Genomic DNA, 21,965 nt, shown 5'->3' on the forward strand with positions numbered 1-21,965 from the left:
TGCTTCTCAGTTTAAGTTATCCTTGCCTCTAAATTTACTTCTCAAATATTAATTTTCTGAGCTTTCCATTACTTTGTGAGAATTTATTTGGTGACAGCAATAATGTTTAAGGTGACTTGTGAAAATTTTAGAAAATAAGAAGTGTGTATCAAGAAGAAATGTAAAAATTATTCCAATTATATAAAGCACTCTGTCTTTTGCCTTTTAAAAAAAACAGGCTCTTTTCTGAAGATCATTTTATTAGGTTAGTGTAAAAAAAAGTAATTGCAGTTTTTGCCATTATTTCTTTTGTACCAACCTAATATTTTCTTTTTTCTTTTTTTTTCAACTTTTAAGTTCAGGGGTACATGTGCAGGAGGTGCAGGTTTGTTACACAGGTAAACATGTGTCATAGTGGTTTGCTGCACAGATCAGCCCATCACTTAGGTAATAAGCCTAGCATCCATTAGCTTCTCTTCCTGAAGCTCTCCTTCCTCCCACTCCCAGCCTCTGACAGGCCCCAGTGTGTGTTGTTCCCCCCATGTGTCCATGTGTGCTCATCGTTCAGCTCCCACTTATAAGTGAGAACATGTGATGTTTGGTTTTCTGTTCCTGCATTAGTTTGCTGAGGATAATGGCTTCCAGCTCCATCTATGTCCCTTCAAAGGGCATGATCTCGTTCCTTTTTATGGCTGCATAGTATTCCATGGTGTATATGTACCACATTTTCTTTATCTAATCTATCATTGGAGGGCTTTTAGGTTGGTTCCAAGTCTTTGCTATTGTGAATAGTGCTGCAATTTAATGAAATGGCACTATGAAAATAAAATAATATTTTTTCCTAGATTATTTTATTTTCATAGTGCCATTTCATTGAATTGTTTATCATTTTCCTTATAGTCAATATCTTGAGAAAATCTCTGACCATTTGGTAAATAAGAACACCATTGCAGGACTTTTTCAAAGGACAAACTCAGAGGTTGGGAAGTCAAAATCTCAGCAGTAGGATACTTTCCTTACACTCATGTACAATACCCTAACAGCAATCCAGGTGGTAGACTTGGATCCTCACTTCACTCTCACTAGCTGTTTTTTCTGAGTTGTTGTTCAACTTCTCTGAACTTCAGGTTTTTTATCCAGAAAACGTAGTTATTAACTTCCAACTCAGAGAATTGTGGAGAAGATTAAATGACATGACTTATATAAAGCAATTAATTAATATAGCAGCTAACTCATAACTGAGAAGTACTAGAAGTAAATTCTGAAGCCAGGTCTTCTAGTGCTTTTTCTTTCTCCAGAGCTTTTTTGACCTCTAGGATATCTTTCTGAGTCATGAAAGCTGTTCCTTTAACTGACTTCAAAGGGAGAAGGCTTTATTTTATTTTGTAACATCAATCCACTTTAGCTGGCTGTATCCTAGATATTGATCATGTTAAGTACCATTTTCCAGGTGTTAAAAAGCGTATCCTTAACTCCTTTCATAAATTGAATTATTTGAGGAGAGCAATCACTCTGTAGAGAGAGAAATTTATTCTTTAGACTCTGTTATTAAAACATAGATGCTAATCTAGACAGATTATTTGAATCTGCTCTTAAATAGACTATTTGTCTCATCTAGCATCATATTTTAAGAATAACTGAGTTGGAGATGCCTGTTAGAAGGCAAGGACTGCAAAGAACAAAATGGGTTAAATTGTTTTTATTTTTGACTTAAAAAACACATGGCCCATGGTGGTTGAAAAAGTAATCCTACTGAGGCTCTGTGATACTTTGTTTCTGAACAGATACTTCTTTTCTCCCCTTATCATTAAAAGAAAACCTAGCAATAATGAGAAACCTAAATAAATACCTGGTTTCTCTTTCCTGACTCTTGGTAGCTAAAGCAAAGAAACCCGATCCTGGTGTACTGCCACTGTTTACATTTCTGTCTGCTTTGAAGCAGGGCAATGCCTGAAGAGGTTTACCCACTGTGGCTCCATCTCTGAAGGAGTCAGAAGGCAAGCTCCTTTAGAAAACATACACATCATCCTCAAATACAGTGACTCTCTTCTCCAGGACAAAATAAGGGCTGCCTGCCTCAATGATATGATTCCCTCCCATGGCTTGGGTTGGGAACATTTCTGTGGCCTTTGAGACGGCAACATTTTTCTCACTTGTAAATATGGATGGTGAATAATGAGTATGAGCAAGTAATGTTTACCATGTAAATCAGACAAGAGCTACACAAAGTTTACTTGTTTTTGTTTCAGTCTTAGACGTATATAGAGCAACTGCACTTTTGTTAAACTGGTTCTGAAAATATATTAGAAGTTTAATCATCAGCCAATAAAATATGCGACTTCATTCCTGATTCACTTTTTTCTTCTTAAAGAAAGTTCATTTTCTGTTTTTGATGGGAGGAGATGCTAAACTGCCTAATTACCAGGACAAAGAAGTATTTCTTAGTTTACCTTTTCGAAAGTTTTTATTTTGAAATAATTTTAGATTTACATAAGAGTTGCAAAGATAGTATAGAAGGTTTCCAAGTACTGTTCACCCAACTTCCCCTAATGCTAGCATCCTATATAACCATGGTACATTTATCAAAGTCTTAGTTTACTTTTAAATAACTTTTTTGATCTAAGCTCTGGAAGATGCCTGCACTCTGACACATGTTAAATGAGCTGAGGTCTATTAAGAATAAGATTTTTGTTTTAGCTAATTGGAAATTTTAGTTGGAAAAATAAATAGAAGCCATAAACTTAATCTTAAATCATACCACAGTATCCTGGTTGCCTAAAGTGGCTTGGGTTGGGAATATTTCTGTGGACTTTTAGATGGAATTCTGGATGCCAGATAAGGCCATATGCCTCCAAACCATAGGTTCCCACATTGTCAGGATGTTAGGTATCTACCCATTTAAAAATTATGTCTAAGAGAGGGCTAGGCATGGTGGCTCACACCTGTAATCCTAGCACTTTGGAAGACTGAGGCAGGTGGATCACTTGAGGCCAGGAGCTTGAGAGCAGCCTGGCCAACATGGTGAAGCCCCATCTCCATTAAAAATACAAGAATTAGCCGGGCATGGTGGCACATGCCTGTAATCCCAGCTACTCAGGAGGCTGAAGCCTGAGAGTTGCTTGAACCTGGGAGGCAGAGGTTGTAGCAAGCAGAGATTGCACCACTGCACTTCAGCCTGGATGACAGAGAGAGACTCTGTCTCAAAAAAAAAAAAAAAAAAAAAAAAAAAGGAAAAGAAAAAGAAAAAAATGTTCAAGAGAAGATACCAAAGAAGATGATCTCCATGTTAGCCTGTGAGTCAAATCACGGTTTATTCTGTTTTTATAGCACCACTAATAGATACTGTCCCAAACTCTCTAATCCTTCTTTTATACCCTGGTTATGAGTCAGTGTCAGGCTGTGCTTGCATGGTAAATCTGAATTTTTTCCTCTATTTTCTTTTTCCTCCCTCCATGTGATATGATCCTCACCAAGAGCTCCTTGCTCTTCATCAATCAAAGCCCTGTTGGCCCTCACCTCTCTGAAGCTTTCCCTGACCTTTCCCTATCTCCTCCGTCCTGTGTATATAACCCTACAGAAACTTCTATCATTGTAAATATATTGCACTTTACTTGTTTGCATATCCATCTTCCTCACTGAATTTGAACAGTTTTCAAGAAATGAACCACGTCTTTCTTTTGTCTGTATCCTTAAGAGTTACCTCATTGCATAGAACATAGTAGGCATTCCACAAATGGATGAATTTGAAGCTATCCTAACATTGATATCTTACTATTTGCAGATAAGCTTTCTCCTTGAATGTTTAGATTCATCTGGAATAAAATCCTTCTAAGTAGAAAACCTGAAGTCAGTGTTTTTCGAAGTGTGGTTCATGGGTGACGGCATTAAGGATCCTTTGGGGTGTTGTTAAAAAGCACTAACATAAACCTATCAAATATGAATAACTGGGGAATGCATCCTGAAGCTGTGTCATTTGGTAAGATCTCCAGATGCTTCTGATGTGCACTGGCATTTGAGAACCACTTGGAGGAGAAGTTCCACGAATCCATCAACTTAGTTATTTCGTTCTCTTTCCATAGAGGTCTTAAGGAGGGTATAATTGATATGGCCATAAATTAAACGAATAACAATATATTAGGATCAGGGAGAAAACCTCTGGATGGTTTGGTGTAACAGATACTATGACTAAGCTTCAAATTGGATTCTAAGATACATGCCAGGCAGAGCAAAAAATAAAGTAAAAGAAAATGAAGTACACAGTACTTACTATAGGAATGGATAAAATGTCAGTTTCTCAGGGGAGACCCTTCTCCCCAACCCAGGCACTAATTTTTTTTTTCAGAATAAACATGAATTAAAGGTTTTATTTAACTCATTCACAAGGAAACCAGTGAAGTGTTGCAACCAGGTGAAAGGAGAATCCCAAGGACAGACACATTTATAGATCAGGAATATCAAAATGACTGTGCAAACAGAGCCGGACTGGGTTTTTTGGTTGCTTTTCCACTGGACAGAATTCATTTGCAAGTCTATGGAGGAGAATGATTTAGCATTGCTGCCAGTTATCTGCAATTTATAAAGCTTTAAAACAGCTCCCACGGAATTGGAATCAGACAACACAGGTGTGCTCTAGAATGACAACACACAATTTTCCATTTAAGCACAAATTGTTCCTTATAGTCTCTCCACTTTTGATTAAAAAGAATCTCAAAGATTCTTGATGACAAAGTGAGTATGGCCTTATTAGATTTAGCCTGGTTCTTTACACAGGTGCATCAACAATGTTAACCATATGGGCATCAAGAATGTTAACCATATGGGCCTTCTTTAAGCTTGTTCCACTGGAGGTCTCTATAAGAAATCTCATCTTGGTCTTCTACAAGCTTCTATTAATTTGCTGTGCTGAGGCTAAGGATGTAAGTCCAAGGAAATTTCTCCATAAGATTTCATCTGCAGTATCTATACATTCTGGCCTAATTCCTTTCTCCTTGAAATTTTCAAAACATCTGAAGGATCTTGGCCTGCCATGAAAGTGACCTCCCTTACCAGTTGCAAGGCTGGACCTCGTATAAATCCAGGTCAGTTTTCCTCAGAGACCTTTGCCAGCATTGGCTCCATCAAGTCAACCTTAGTTCCCTAAAAGGGACAGATCATGTGTAGGCTATGGCTTCCCCAGGCTGGCAGGAAGCTCCTCTGCAGCCATTGTTCACAGAGCTTCAGCCAGGCACTAATTTTTTTTTTTTTATTATTACATATGTATACATGTGCCATGTTGGTGTGCTGCACCCATTAACTCATGATTTACATTAGGTATATCTCCTAATGCTATCCCTCCCCCCTCCCCCCATCCCACAACAGGCCCTGGTGTGTGATGTCCCCCTTCCTGTGTCCAAGTGTTCTCATTGTTCAGTTCCCACCTATGAGTGAGAACATGAGATGTTTGGTTTTTTGTCCTTGTGATAGTTTGCTGAGAACGATGGTTTCCAGCTTCATCCATGTCCCTACAAATGACATGAACTCATCATTTTTTATGGCACTAAATTTTTAAAGTGATTTCTCACTTGGGATTTACTTGGGAGCAGTGAGTGCTAGAATGAATCAATATTTTCAACAAGATTTTTGGCAAATATCTATTTCTGTAGTGAATAAAATATGATATAAGCTCAGGATACACACTAAGGCCACCTTCACTTTTATGTTGTTGTACTATTTTTTTTTTAACAGGTTGACTCCAAATAGCCTCTCTCCTGTTAGCCATTAAAGGCACCTCTTTACACAGCTTCTTAGATAAGCTTCCCTTTATCACTTGTCACGGTGAAGCCACACCAAAGTTATAATCTCTAACAAGTAACAAGAATGCAGGTACAAAGCATTGCTGATTGAAAGTAGATTTATGTTCTTTGGAGACCAGATGAGCAGTTGTTAATGTTGACGTTCTATTTATGAAATTTGAGAAGCTTGACTAGCGGTATTCTCTGGATAGATGTCATCCAGCTTTATAACAATGTAAACAACAGACAACAATACCAACAACAGCAAATACTTATCAAAGAGCTACTGCATAGACACTGTGAATATGCTATCTAAGTCCATTTTAAGAACTCTGTGTTCTATATAATATTACCCCCCATTTCACAAATGAGGAAATAGACTTGCAGAGGTCAAGTAAATTATCCTACCTCACATAACTGGTAAGCAGTGCAGTCAGGATTAACACCCAGGTCTGTCTGATACTAAAGCATGTGAACTCTGCAGAGTATTATCTACACAACATAAATATTAAAAAGAGGAAAGAATCAGAATAGGTAGTGGAACATGTCCTGGACTAGGAATAAGACACTCAAGTTCCTTTGCCAACCTGGGCAAAGTCACAATTTGTTTGGTCTCAAGTGTCTTTATCTATAAAATAAAAGATGTTTCTGATCTCAAATTTATTTTTTAAGAAATATTTTTAAATATTGTTTGTAGAGAGGGGGTCTCACTATGTTTCCCAGGCTGGCCTCGAACTCCTGGCCTCAAGCAATCCTCCTGCCTCAGCCTCCCAAAGGACTGGGATTACAGGTGTGAGCCACTGCCCCAGTCTCAAATTTCTTTATCTACAAACTAAGGAATTGAACTATATGACTTTGGGGTCTCCTTGCAGATTTAAAGTTGGTTATTATTCTTTTGCTAGAACCAAAATTAATACAAATAAACTACTAAAAATAAAAATTTAGTTTTTGCCATTGGACTTTATTGCTTGTAACTCAGAGATAAAGATGACACATGGAAAAGGGAGCTATAATTGTCTGCACAAGTACGTAAATCACTGCTTCTGTTGCACAGAAGTTATATTAGCCCTAGAACTAACATTGATAATTTCTATTTGAGTGTTTACTCTGTGTCAGTCACTCTTGTAAGAGCTATAAATATATTATCTACTTCTACATTCTTCAATTTATGATGTAGATAGTATTATTAACCTAATTTTACAAGTAGGGAAACTGAAGCACAAAGAGATAAGTAACCTACTAGAAGTTACACATGTGACAGGTGGTAGAACCAGGATTTGGACTCAAGAAGTTTACCTGAGACTCTAGAGCCCATGCAGTTTTCTTGAGATCCTACTACCCATGTTATTAACCACTATATTAAGTCCTCTCCAAAAGTGCCTTATATAGTTTGTTGTTCATGGAAATAAATATAGCAATTACAATCTCAGAGTCATGTATTTGATATCTGAAGAAAATAACTGAATGTAAAATTACTTGAACTCCTTATTGCCATAGAATTCTAATAGCTTTCCATGATATCTTTGCATGGATCAAAATAGTCACATTTTGAAAGTAAGCCCAGTGGAGGCATGGCCTTCTCTGTCTCGTGTTGCACCTGGAACATTGCTCAGTGCGTCTTTGTTGGATGAACTAATGCGATAAAGAGAAAGAAATTTTCCTTTGCTGTGTATGTGTGCTTGAACTTATGCATCTCATTTTAATATCTGAAAAATGATATTAAAAACTCACTCCAATTAGGGTATACATATTTCAGGTCACAATAACTTTTCATTTCAAATAATATAATGTCAACATTATACTAAACAATTTAATTATTTTAAAATACATTTTCTTCAACACTGCAATTTAAGAGGGCCTATCTGTTGACTTGAAGCATTATGTATTATTTATTCAGTGCTATCATTATTATACAAGTGACTTTTTCTTAGAGAAATGTAGTGACAACTGTTCAACTAAAGGACCGCTTTACCATTCTTCTCTGAAAGCCTTATAGAACTTTTTAGATGAAACCATACCATAATATACCATAATATCCCCTAAAGTAAAAATCAATGGGTCAAGCTCCTCTTTTAGAACATGCATCCTATTAAATCATGCAGATTTAATTTTCCCAATGATAGCCTCCAGGGATATCAGAGGTTTGTGATTTTTTTCTTTGTTTGGTTTTTAAATGCACAATGTACTCATGACAGCAAATCAAACCTGTTAGTGGCATCAAACAAATAGGACTGATGCCGGGAACAGGACCACTGCAAATTTTATTAAAACTGCAATCACTGAGAGCACAGCACACGGTGGGGTTTTAAATACCTCTCTCTGTGGCATTTGTGATATTAAGAGCTGCAGCATAAACAAAGGAAAAAGCAAATCAAATGTGGTATAAACATTACATGATTGCTTCCACTTTTGTAGATGCAACAAGTAAATTTGATCTCTAGGAAAGAAGGCAGCCAGAAGTCTAAAATTTTGAAGACAATGCTGATCTTTTTTGGTTATGTCTATTGACATCTGCTTCTGTGACATGATAGATAGATAAAGAGACAGGAATTATTATTTATTTTCATCTTTCAGAATTCTACTTGTCTTACCCGTTTCATATGTCTGCAAAAATATCTTCAGATAAAAAGTTTCTGAATAGATTTTGTTGGCCTTAAGGGTACATAGTGCAGCCTTTCAGATTGCAAAGAAACTGGGCTGGCAGCACTCGGGTGTCCTGACAAGTGATGGAGACTCATGCACTGAAGCCACTTAAATTCTCCATATGACTTGCCTTCCCTTGCCGCTCCCCAAAACGCCTCTCCATATTTTGACAAGAGGCTTCTTTTCAAAACCCTGAGGAAATAAGAAGTTGTTTAAACATCAGGGAGCCCTACAATAACCCTGTACCCAGAAGGACTCTGTTCTTTTTGTTCTGCTTCTAGACCCTCCCTGGCTCTTATTTGCAGTTTTGTATTGGTGCCAAGACACTCTTCCCACCAGCAATTGCTGACTGACAGCCCTCTCTTGATTCCAGCTTCTGCCCAATATTTTCCTTAATGGCTTAAAGCTTCAAGGGTAAACAAGATAATAATAGAAAATGCAATTAACAAGAGCTTGATACACTCCAGCATCCATCTATTTTAATTTGGGCCTCAAGTACTCTACATTCAGCCAGTTTCTATACACAAAGCAGTATTCATCTGAATGTGATATTCACAGAATGTAGTAAGAGCCACATTCAGCCTCAAATAAATAAGTACATTTTAAAAAATCTTAAAGGCAGAGAATGTGAGGGGAAAAAAGAAAATTAGATATTTGTAAATTTTAAATGAGTCTTTTGCAATGTTTAAAAAATCTTATAACAAAGACACCCCCCAGCTATAAAAAACAATAATTATGTTATCACCTTAAAAGATTTGATTTCTATGGTCTGGTATTTTATTTTTATTTTATTTTATTTTATTTTACTGTAGAGATGAGGTTTTTGCCATGTCACCCAGGCTTGTCTCGAACTCCTGGATTCAAGAGGTTCACCTACCTTGGCCTTCCATTGTATTGGGATTACAGGCATGAGCCCCTGCACTGGTCAGAGGAGCTGATTCTCTCTCTCTCTTTCTTTGTTTCTCTCTCTCTCTCTCTCTATTTTTTTGAGACAGGGTCTCAATCTGTTGCCCAGGCTGGAGTTCAGTGGCTCCATCTCAGCTCACTGCAACCTCCGCTTCCCAGGCTCAAGCAGTTCTCCTGCCTCAGCCTCCCGAGGAGCTGGGATTACAGGCGTGCACCACCATGCCCGGCTAATTTTTGTATTTTTAGTAGACATGGCTTCACCATGCTGCCCAGGCTGGTCTCTAATTCCTGACCTCAAGTGATCTGCCTGCCTCAACCTCCCAAAGTGCTGAGCCACTATGTTTGGCCCTCTGGTCTAGCATTTTAAAGGGGGCATATGCCACTGGTCAAAACAGGGAAATAAAATCAGAATTTCAAAAGTTGTCCCAAGCAATCACGATAGCAAACCCTCATCGAAAATTCCAGCCCTGCCATTCAAATCAGCATGTTCCACTGCCATATCCCTCTGCCCCTGAGTATCTGTCTTCCTGTCCTTTAGAGGTACTCAGGAGAAAATGGTTTCAGATATATAAGAAAAACAATATAGATCACTCTTTGGCTACACACCATACCTAAAGTAGAATGTGAAGTGGATTAGAGAAGCAGACAAAACTGCCTCTTAAAAGAGAATTTCCTCTATATGGCCCTGAAAAGCCACTTAGTCTCTATTTCAACCTAATAAAATGAATAGGCAGCAAATAAAAGGTTTTGAGGGAAAAAGGCTAGCTGTCATCATCTCACTGAAAATAATGCTTTCATTTCTGTGAGGAACTAATGAAACGATCTCAAGCAGAAGGAAAATTTCTAGTTAAAAATAAAGCTTTATGAGCCAATATGGTTGATTTATTTTTGTTTTATCACTGTATATTCATTCTCATATTTGGGGACAGCTAAGGAACAATCTTAGCTGGAGGGCAGAAGCCACAAACTGGTTGTGAATGCCTTTAGCACCTGTAAGACAAATCTCAATTTCAGAGATAATAAAATCTGCAACAAAGAAACTAAAATTTATTCAATTGTGATTGTAAGGGATTAATGACTAAGATGCAACCCAGATATGCCAAAATATGAAAAAATGAGCATCTTAGAATGTAAGAAATATGATATGTAGATTTCTCTGGTGACATCAGACAGTAAGATGTTCCCTGGTCACATCCTGCCGTGAATCCTCTCCTAGAGCCCTTTGGCACACAGGGCCTGAGACAGGGCTTAACCTTTCCAGAAAAGCCTCCACAGTTGTGAGATTGAAAACTTTACTCTGCATTCCAGATGACTGAGGCTTCCCTGTCAATGTCAAATCAGTATACATAAATAGTTCTTATCTAGCAGTGCTTCCCTTTCCTATAGGAACTTACCTTTGTTTCACTTTTCCCTTTATGCTGTAAGTCAGTAACACCCAACAAAGTGTGGAAAATGTTCACTGAGAAATCAGAATCCTAACAAACTTTTTGGATCCTCCAAACCATTCCAGACTATAAAATCATAAATTTCAGATTATCATCTATATGTAGAAAAGAAGAGTCATATGGGCGGAGACTTCATCAGCAGCTGCTGTTCTCTGACCTCCTTCACTTCCTCCATCTAAGTGACTCTGCCAACTTCCTCTTGTAGGTCTCAAGCTTAGCAGCTTTATGGATTGATTCCTTCCCTAAGGAAATGGCATGTTCTATGTCCTGTTCATCAGGACCTCCACCTTCAGTATTCTTCAGCCAATATCCAAGTGTTGTGAAAACCTAAGCAACATAGGAATCAATTGCCTTTGACAAAACTTTTCCCATCCCTGAGTTTGTCCTGGAGATCAATGGAGCAACAGAACTGCAAAAATATCAAACTAATGAACATAAAGTTTCATGTTACTTTATCAAAAATAGTATAATATTTGGAAAAACTGTTTTTTTTCCAAAGCATAAATACATGTATTAATCCTTCCTAATTATAAAGGTCCCTTTATAAAGATGCAAAAATTATAGCCCTACATAAAGTATAAAATGGAAGTTACCCCCCATATAATTTTCTTTCTTTCTTTCTTTCTTTCTTTCTTTCTTTCTTTCTTTCTTTCTTTCTTTCTTTCTTTCTTTCTTTTCTTTCTTTCTTTCTTTCTTTCTTTCTTTCTTTTCTTTCTTTCTTCTTTCTTTCTTTCTTTCTTTCTTTCTTTCTTTCTTTCTTTCTTTCTTTCTCTATCTCTCTCTCTCTCTCTCTCTCTCTCTTTCTTTTTTTGAGATGGAATCTCACACTGTCGCCTGGGCTGGAGTGCAGTGGCACAATCTCCACTCACTGCAACCTCTGCCTCCTGGGTTCAAGCAATTTTCCTGCCTCAGCCTCCCGAGTAGCTGGAATTTCAGGTGCCCGCCACCATGCCCAGATAATTTTTTGTATTTTTAGTAGAGATGATGTTTCACCATGTTGGCCAGGCTGGTCTCAAACTCCTAACCTCGTGATTCGCCCACCTCGGCCTCCCAAAGTGCTGGGATTACAGGCGTGAGCCACCGTGCTGGGACCCCCCATATAATTCTCTATGCAGAGATGATGACTTAAGAGTTTGATATACATGTACTCTAATATATAATAATCAGATATATTGTTCTTTACTTACTTTTTCACTTATGAACATATTATATTGATAATGAATTAATATTCTAAAGCACTTAGAACAGTACCTTGCACATGGTAAGCACTATACCAGTACTTATTAAATACATGAAATAAATAATAAAACAGCACATAATTATATATTATACACTATGTGTCTATAATAACTAATAATCAAGCATCCTAAGAGGTAGGTTCTGCTTTTATCTCTATTTTAGAGAAGAGGAAGCTGAGGCTCAGAGATGGAAAGCAGACCCAAGTCACATATATGGTAGATAATTTTAGAAGTTAATGTATATAAATCCATCTCATTCTTTTTAATGGCTGCATGGAATTTCATCACATATTTAGTTGGTCTCCTATTGATGCAAATTTAAGCTCTTTACAACTTTTTACTAAGTAACTTTGTAACAAATAATCTTGAACATATACTTGTGCAAATATTCTTTTAGATAATTGTCAGAAGATAAATTGCTGAGATAAACCTATACACATTTTAAAGTTTGATTTTTATTTTTCATAAACCTCCACAGGGCTATACCAAATTGTAAGGATAGAAGAAAGTGATAGTTTCCCCACACTCTATTGCTATCCTAATTGTTGTCCCTGATAAATAATCTGTCTTCAATATTTTAAGATAATCTCTTTGTCTTTGATGTTTCATTATGATTTGACTGGGTGTGAAATGCTTATTTCTCTGCTCTTCATTTTTACCGATTGGGACTTGGTGTACTTCACATACTTGAAGATATAAGTCTTTCATCAATGCTGGAAAGTTCTTAGTCATCATGTTTTTGAGTATTGCCTCTCATATTTTCTGTATTTTCTCTTTCTGTAATATATCTTTTATCATTTCTTAAATTCAATTTCATCTTTTCTGTGCTTTCAAAATCTTTCTGCACTGAATTCTAAATTCTGAAGAGCTGATTTCTAATGGCTGAATTATCTCTTTATCTCTAATATACTATTATCCATTGAATTTTAATTTTAATTATATTTTTATTTGTTAAAATTATGTTTAATTATTTATCAAAACTACCTGTCTTCCTAATTTATTTATTCATTTAATTTTTTTTTTTTGGACAAAGTCTCACTCTGTTGCCCAGGCTGGAGTGTAGCGGCACAATCTTGGCTCACTGCAACCTCTGCCTCCCGGGTTTAAGAGATCCTTCTGTCTCAGCCTTCTGAGTAGCTGGGACTACAGGTGTGCACCACCATGCCCGGCTAATTTTTGTATTTTTATAGAGACGGGGTTTCACAATGTTGGCCAGGCTGGTCTTGAACTCCTGACTTCAAGTAATCTGCCTGCCTTGGCCTCCCAAAGTGCTGGGATTACAGGTGTGAGTCACTGTGCCTGGCCCTAATGTATTTTTGTTTTTCTTATTCCTCTTTTTGCATTTTTAATTACTTTAAGCATACTTATTTTATAGTTTCTATGATGTTATTTGGTTAACTGAATTTTCTTTGTATATTATGTTGGACAACACTCACTCAAGGTAGGTTGTTTTCTGTAGGTGTGATAATTTGGCATTGTGAACTCATCCTCAGTGTAGGTATATCCATGAAAAGCCTATGTAACCTGGGTAAAAGTGCTTCTTCTTTTAGCTTTTTTTCTTGTTAAATTTTTGGCCTGGAACCAATGTTTTGTGTATATGTGGGTTTTTTGGCCTGGAACCAACATTTTATGTGTATGTAGGTTTTTTATTTTTATTTTTATTTTTTTATTTTGAGACAGGGTCTCACTCCGTTGCCCAGGCTGAAGTGCAGTGGCACAGTCTTGGCTTACTGCAGCCTCTACCTCCCAGGCTTAAGCCATCCTCCCACTTCAGGCTCCCAAATAGCTGAGACTACAGGTATGTACCACTGCACGTGGCTAATTTTTATATTTTTTTGTAGAGATGGAGTTTTGCCATGTTGCCCAGGTTGGTCTCCAGTGCTCAAGCCATCAGCCTCCCAGAGTGCTGGGATTATAGGGGTGAGCCACTGTGCCCAGCCTGAAACCAGTTTGTACCTTCATTTCTCCATCTGAGAATTCCCAGACTGTGCTGATGGTATTAAGTCACTATCAAGCCTATGGAAGCTATAGTCCTGAGTGTTGAATATTCACTCCTAAGAAGACCTGGTTTTTTCTCCCTCACGACTAAAGACAGACAAGCCATTGTGTTGTGTTTTTGTGCCCAGAGATGGAATTTCTGGCCCATCTTTCTACTTTTGTGGTGGTTCTCAGCTTTATACAAGGGTCTGAATGCTAACTTCCATTTCATATGGGACAAGACCCTGTCTCCTGCCCCTTTAAGGGTCTTCAAACTAATCCCTTTTAAGGGTCTTCAAACCAATCTCTGAGGTTATAGAGATGAGCACCTGTCCCATTACCTTTAGAACAATAAGAAACCAGCTCACTGAGCTTATAGTTTGTGTAGTTCCTGTTCATTTCGAGCTTCCAGAGATTTATATTTTATTCTTATGAGTTATACAACTAGCCCAGCATTTCTGGGCTAGTTGGAAGATTTTCATATTATCTTGTCTGTTATATTGCTGGAGCTATAGTGTTTAATCCTAGGCTCAAATCCAAGGATATTTCATATTTGGATATTAAATCATAGGTATGGCTGGGCATGGTAGCTCATGCCTATAATCCCAACATTTTGGGAGGTTGAGGCTGGAGGATTGCTTGAGTCTGAGACCAGCCTGGGCAACATAGCAAGACCCCGTCTCTAAAATAAAATAAAATAAAATAAAATAAACAAAACAAAACAAAATAAAATAAAATAAAAAATAAATAGCTAAGCACGGTAGGGCACACCTGTAGCCCCAGCTAATCAAGAAGCTGAGGTGGCAGAATCACTTAAGCCTAGGAGTTTGAGACTACAGTAAGCTATGATTGTGCCATTGCACTCCAGCCTGAGCAACAGAGTGAGACTTTGTCACAAAACAAAACAAACAAGAAAGATAGAAAGAAAGAAAGAAAAGAAAAGAAAGAGAAATTTTAGGTGTATTTGGTACCTAAGGATTCCATGATTCATGCTTCAATCTCCCTTTTGCAATAGTCTCAAATCCTTTGCCCTATTTTCCTTCCTGACAAAACTCCAACACTTACGTCTTGCCTTTGAATTTAGCTTTCTGCTATTTCCTGAACTTACACCTGTACAGCAGAGCAACACTGGGGGGAAAAACCCTGCAACCCTGCAGATTGATGCCACTCCATATTCACGGTCCTGCTCTCTACTAAAACTTTAATGCTGCTGTACAATCCTGGTTTACCTTGTGAGTCATCTTTCCCATCCCACAGCTGTTTTAGAACTCACTTCATCCCCACCCTCTTCCCTGACCCTTTAACAAAAGTGTTTTCAAAAGATAACCCTAATTTCTCCTTCCTAGAGGAAATGGAGACCATAAGAACAGAATTTTCTCGAATTCCATCCATCAAACTTATGAACTGATTTATACTGAAAACATCCCTCTTCTCCTTTCTTCCTATTACAAGGACATTCTGTCTTCCTGTCTAAGGAGAGTAACCATATAATTTATCGTGGAAGCTTGGATACTTCTGAAAGTAAAAGAGAGACTCTATTAATAATGATTCCAGGACAACAGGTGTAAACCAGAACTGTCCTGGGAAAACTGGAACATGTGGTCACCCTCTGTATACAGTTTATCATTCTACTTGGCCCCCAAATACAACCCTTGTGCATTCTCCAGCACCACATTCTCTTGAATATTTTGTTCTCTTACGTATGTTCAAATTTTTCTTCTCTCTGAGCTCAGTCTCATTAATATTTTAACGTTTAATTTCTTTTTACATTTCACTCTTTTTTGAAGAGAAATCTTGCAATGCAACATGATCTACACACCAAACATAGCTCCAGCTACTGCTCCCTTTTTTGACTCCTCCCCTTTCTCTGAAAAATTTATCGAAAATTTGTCAATACCACCTGTCTATTTTTTTTCAGCTCCCAACCTCTGCTTCTTTTGCAGAATTCTGGCTTTTCCCCTCATTTTCATCTAGATACTTCTCTTGACAATGTCACATAGGACTATCTCATTCTTTAATAGAACAGACAGTATTCAGCCTGACTCAAATTCTTAGACACAGCTATCTGTGCAGCCTTGTGTAAGTTAGCTATCCTCTCTATTTCTGTTTCCTAAAATGGCAGAATATAGGGCCCTTGTTACAGACTTTTAGTGAGGATTAAACAAGATAATCCACATAAAACGTTTAGCCTCAATGGAACCTTTTAAATGTTAGCCTTCCCATTGGACATCCTTTCAGAAAGATATCCATGCTGCACCATGCTTGAGTTAGATGGTTCCATCAATAATTCTGTATGTCACTGTTAGAACATTTTAAGGCAAGACCAAAGTATAGGATACCTTTACATTTCCATTGCACAGATCCAGCAGTCTGAGAATGGCAATCTAGAAAGGGAGCTCTACTTCTGTGTGGTAGGGTGTTTCTTTCACATTTGTTACAATAAAGATTTAGTTAACACATTGTACTCAATCCATGGCCTGGCGTGTTTATTTTTATTAGAGGCTATCAATGACAAAACCCTATCTTTTCCTGTATGCCCATCTGTGTTAAGTGTAGCCCAGCATCAAATGGCACCATAGAGTTCTGATTCGATATAGCCATTGCATGACTAATTTGCAGAGTTACGACTTGATACATATATATGCTCGTCTGCCCCGACGGACCATGGTCCTGCCTCATCATCTTCAGTCCTCATCATTGCCAGACTAGCAGGCATCTGCATGTACTTTTGAGCCTTTTCCACTCATTTCTCAGTTGCTTTTTAAAAAAAACTTGTTCTGAGTTGTAGGTTGAGTTAGCCCTACCTCTAAATAGGTCACGTCTACATTATATCTTACGAAAATACCTCAACCATTTACTCAAGTGGAAGTCAACCTTTCAGAGCTTCCAGAACCAAAGAAAATTTGTTACGATTTTATGTTTCAATCATAATAAGTATAGCAAACTCCATTTATTAAATGCTTATTATGTACCAGCAATTGTGCTAAGCATGTCACATATTTTGGTTATTTTAATAGGGACTAAGATAAGGGTAGAAACAGACGTGTGTGCTAAAATCTTCTTACCTACAGTTAGAGTAAATTTAAATGATATTATGAGCTCTCAGTACTAGCAAATTTCATACGATCTCTAGCATATATTAACTTTTAAAGCACTAAGCATGACCGTTTAAAGGTTACGAGAAAAGAGGCAGTATTCAGTGTTACTGACAGGCATGATACAGAATTAAATGGTAACTCAAAACCAAACTGTATAATAACTCCAACTAATGGAGTTTGGTGATAATTTTCTCTAGGTCAAAGTAAAGCAAGTTGCTTTAATACCTATGAAGCTAGTGACCTAAATGATCAGTATTAAATATTACAGTACAGAAGGCTTATTTTTAGTATCTTAAAGAGAAAAACTCTTTGTGATATTTTATACAAATGGATAGCATTAATTCTGCATCATTCCTTAGACAGAATAGGAAAACACTGGATCTAGGCAGACAGATATTCAGTGAGTCTGAATATGTGTCTGAGTGGGTTTGTAGGTTTATTTAGTTTTTACTGAATAAATCACATCAACTGGTTGTTGAATACTGAGCTTTAAATAGCACTGATTATTTAGAAGATGTTAAATTACAGCAACTTGCTGAAAATGTATTTTTATATTCTGACAGCCATTATTCCCACCAACCTTATTATTTTCCTTGATGAATTAATGAAAATTTTATGAGCAATTGGTACAATGACATAATAAAGATGTTACCTCAATTAGAGGCAAATGTGGGAAATGAGATCATTAAAGCTGTGACAGGAATGTCCACCAAGGAAATAAAAATAATCTTAAAGGAGTTAATAGAAAACTGTATGAGTGAGAAGGAAATACACAGAAAAGGATAGATTTTGATCTAAGGAAAGTAGGTTAGACTCAAAGCAAAATATGGAGAACTCTTCAAGTCTTTTCCTGGTTGAACTGTAATTTGTGCCACTATGTGATACTCTAACACTTATCAGTCAGATAAGAGAAAAGCAGAAAAATAGATGATAATTCTATAACCAACATTTATTGAGGGTACACAAAGGACCAGATGCTCTGCTAAACACTATCAACATCTAACTTCATTAAATAGAGCAAACCCCACTTAACAGGTGAGAAAGCTAGAAGCCAAAGATGTTAATTCTCTGGCACACAACAGGAAGAGCTAGGAAGGGTTTGTACTCAGTTTATTCACCTAATAGAGGTGTGCTGATAGTTCTTCTTTTTAAGCAAAATGTGGTGCAATTTTAGGTCAAGAAGGACCCGGCTAACAAGCAAATAAAACACCTAGACCTATTTGGATTCTGATTTCTCAGTGAAGACCTTTCACACCAAGTTATTGAATTCGCTGATTAAAAAATATTTTCAGAAAGAAAAGAAAAAGTATTTTGATAACATAATTCGTAGAACTGGGATTATTTTTGGCTTTACGATTTGAGTTAATGTTTTTTTTTTCAAGCTTTGTGATAGAATACTATCTGAAAATAGCTACTTTTTCCGCTTTATCACATCTTTTTAAAGTTGTTCTATATGATTAAAAAGATTAAAATTATTATGCCCAAGTTTATAGTTGAGGGAAGAATTGTCCAAACCAGGAAGACATTCTAAAATGGGTTTCTACTATTTTACTGTTACAGTAAATTTAGTCTGTTTTGGTAAAAATTACCAGTGATTGTGAATAATCAGTGGAATATGACCTTTTATACTAGTGAGAATTTCTTTCTTTTTTCAGTTTTCCTTTTCTGTTATCATAGGCTTGACCTTATGGCCTAATATCTGGAACAACTGAGGGAAGTAGGCTGCCCACATCTCTTCTCTCCCAAGCCCAGGTGCAGCCTTCACAGTAGACAGTGAGGCCCCTGGTCACACAGTCAGGGGAAGAAATGCAGCTCCTTACCCTCAACTTCCAGCTTCACCACTTTGGAATATGCTGTCCCGAGGCTGTTTTTTGCCACACATCGATACTGTCCTGCATCTTCCTTTTGTACGTTATGAATCCTCAAGCTCCCAGATTCAAGAACTGCAATTCGGGAATTTTCCTGCCAGAGATAGGGACGTGAATTCAAAAATGTTTATGGGTCTATCAAGGATACATTTGCCAAATATCATCAACTTATTGTCATCACTATTATCATCACCAAGGATATCGCTTTGTCCTTTATTGGGCACTTAGTATGTAAAACATACAATATTAAATGAAATAGTGCAAGAGTACCTACATTAATCTTCACCAGGGTCCTATGAGGTATAGTTTATTTTTATTTTCTTTCATCCCATGAGTGTATATATATGCCTATATATATATGGGCTTATTTTACTTCCCCAAAGTCACAGCTAAATCTGATTAAAAGCATTGCTTTTAGAAAAGGGAAATGTTGCGGGGGGGGGGTGGTGAGACATACAAAACTACATACTGGGTATAATGTACAGCACTCGGGTAATAGGTGCACTAAAATCTCAGACTTGGCCACTATACAGTTCATCCTTGCAACCAAAAACCACTAGTACCCCAAAAGCTAGTGAAATATAAATAAATAAATAAACACATTGCTTTTAACTATCAGGTTTACCTTGCACCCTAGATGGTATCTTTAGGAGAGTACACGTCCTTTGAAATACTAGAAAATTTCACACATAATATTAAAATTTCTCTTTGGAGTTTAAATATTACATCTGTCTTTTCTGTTTTGGACCCTAAATTCAGTAACATAAGTACAACCACCCTTGTTTGTCATTGTAGGAAATGCACCAAGATTTATAACAAGAGGAAAGCCAGATAATCACTAAAAATTAGCAATATTTATTTTATTTTAAATAAAGCAAAGCTGAGCAATTTTATACCTTAGTTTAGTTAATTGACATATAGTGACACTTTTGTATTCCTCTTAAAATACACTATGCATTGTTAAATGAAAAACACAGTCTGTGATCTTTTAGGTGATACAAAGATGGAAAGACAATAATGATGCTGCATAATAATTTATCAATAAATGTGGGGATAAGATACAGAGACAGTACAAAATAAGCATATAGACAATAACTTTTTTTTTTTTTTGAGATGGAGTCTCATTCTATTGCCCAGGCTGGAGTGCAGTAGTGAGATCTTGGCTCACTTGCAACCTCTGCCTCTCAGGTTCAAGTTATTCTCCTGCCTCAGCCTCCTGAGTAGCTGGGATTATAGGCACACACCACCACACCCAGCTAATTTTTGTATTTTTAGTAGAAACAGGATTTCGCCATGTTGGCCAGGCTGGTCTTGAACTCCTGACCTCAGGTGATCTGCCCGCCTTGGCATCCCGAAGTGCTGGAATTACAGGCGTGACTAATCTTCGTGACTCAGGAGGGATTTGCCAAGGTATTTATGTATGAGTCTTGAGTCTTTTCACTTAACTTCTCTCCAGAGCTCTTATTTCTTTTCTTCCGAACCTTGTCTCCCTCCCTCCTTCCAGAAACTGTCAGTTCTAAAGCCTGGGTTTTAGGTTTTCTTTTTCATCCCCTAAGTCTCAGATTCAACATTAAAAAAATAAATGATTTAGCCAGCCAACAAATACAAAGGATTCCAGGTTTGCTTTTTCATTGCCTCCTTTTCTATCTTTAACATTATTGGTTCCCATCTCTTTTTTTCCCTAGCCAGACCCAAATGAAATGCCATACAGTTTGCATATATGCAAACAGAAATACTTACATTTGGTTAAAATGTACATTGAAACTGCTTTATACTAGAAGTTTGTAAGTGTGTAACTGAGTGTGTAAAGAAATGTTATATTTTAAAATACATTTTATATATGTGTTTTAACATCATAACCACTTACCCTGAGAGGGCTGTCTCCCTTTATCCAAGACACTGATGGTTTGGGATTACCCATTGTAGTACATGGTAGGACTGCTTTTAATCCCTCTATTATTTTCACATTTATGGGAGGACGAGTTATTTTAGGTTCTAAAAAGAAATGAAAATTCAAAATAGATAAGGCAATATGGCTTTATTAAACCTAGAGTTTCTAACTTTCAATTTAATTCTAAATATCTGTTTTAAGAATCATTTGAGGCATGTTACGTTACAAAATTCACCAAATGCAAAGAGAGTTTTCTTCAGTAGATCTCAAACAGAAACCAGTTTAGAAACACTTGGTTGTCTCTGCTTTATTAGAATCTTACTAGCAAAACACAAATTTATGAAAAATATTAACAGTGTGAAGTTATCATAGCATTCTTCCTTTTAAAAGATAGTTAATAAAAGCTGATTAACATAGGCTGTCACCATAGCAATCCAACATTATTTAATTCATACTGATAGACATAAAACATTTGAAAAGAAAATTTTGATATAACTATATTCTTACATAGTTATAAATTACGACCTATTTTCCCTTTAGCTTCCATCTTAATTTGACTATTAAATTTGATGATTATTAATTAAATACATTCATTCTCTAGACAGTAAACTAGATATTATATTAACAATCAAAAGAAATTCTGTCGTACAATTTGGGGGGACTCAATTCTGTAAAGCAAACATGTAATTTACTGTTCAAACACTTTTAATCTTTCAGAAGAAATAGTTTATGCCAGTTAATGTTTATTCTCAAATATGAAACTTTCAAAGAAAGTTATTTAATATACAAAAGAATTGATAAGTTCAGGATGCCAGTTATTTTAGTACTATTCATAAAATAGTTAAAACTACATTTATGTCCTTTTATGTTACAGATACAGAGGGGGACTTGGCAAGAGAGACTACTGAGCAATGAATACGTTTTATTTCTTGCAGGACGTGTGCCGTAACCAATTTGTTATTTTGACAAAGGAAAGCATGAAATAAGGACTTTGTTTTCTTCTACTTCAATGTGAGGGAGAGTAGTGGGGGCTTTGGTGTTGGTGGTAGTAAGAGATATTTGCAAAGCCTTCATGACCTGTTGGTTTGTTTTTTTTTCTTTTCTTTTCTTTTCTTTTTGAGACGGAGTCTCGCTCTGTCACCTAGGCTG

The 21,965-nt window shown here is 36.8% G+C and overlaps 1 protein-coding gene across 3 annotated transcripts in view; it reads right to left on the bottom strand.

Moving 5' to 3' along the window:
- The window catches only part of MUSK (muscle associated receptor tyrosine kinase), a 127,931-nt gene that overhangs the window by 81,401 nt on the left and 24,565 nt on the right, over positions 1–21,965 (bottom strand). For all 3 annotated transcript variants that reach the window (XM_055269938.2, XM_055269936.2, XM_055269937.2), the window contains exons 4-5: positions 20,793–20,920; positions 18,878–19,019 (exon numbers count right to left, since the gene is read on the bottom strand). In XM_055269938.2, coding sequence (XP_055125913.1) covers positions 18,878–19,019; positions 20,793–20,920 — 270 coding nt within the window. The remainder of the gene's footprint in view (positions 1–18,877; positions 19,020–20,792; positions 20,921–21,965) is intronic.

This window comes from Symphalangus syndactylus, chromosome 3 (genome assembly GCF_028878055.3).
Source record: "Symphalangus syndactylus isolate Jambi chromosome 3, NHGRI_mSymSyn1-v2.1_pri, whole genome shotgun sequence".
Classification (NCBI taxonomy): domain Eukaryota; kingdom Metazoa; phylum Chordata; class Mammalia; order Primates; family Hylobatidae; genus Symphalangus; species Symphalangus syndactylus.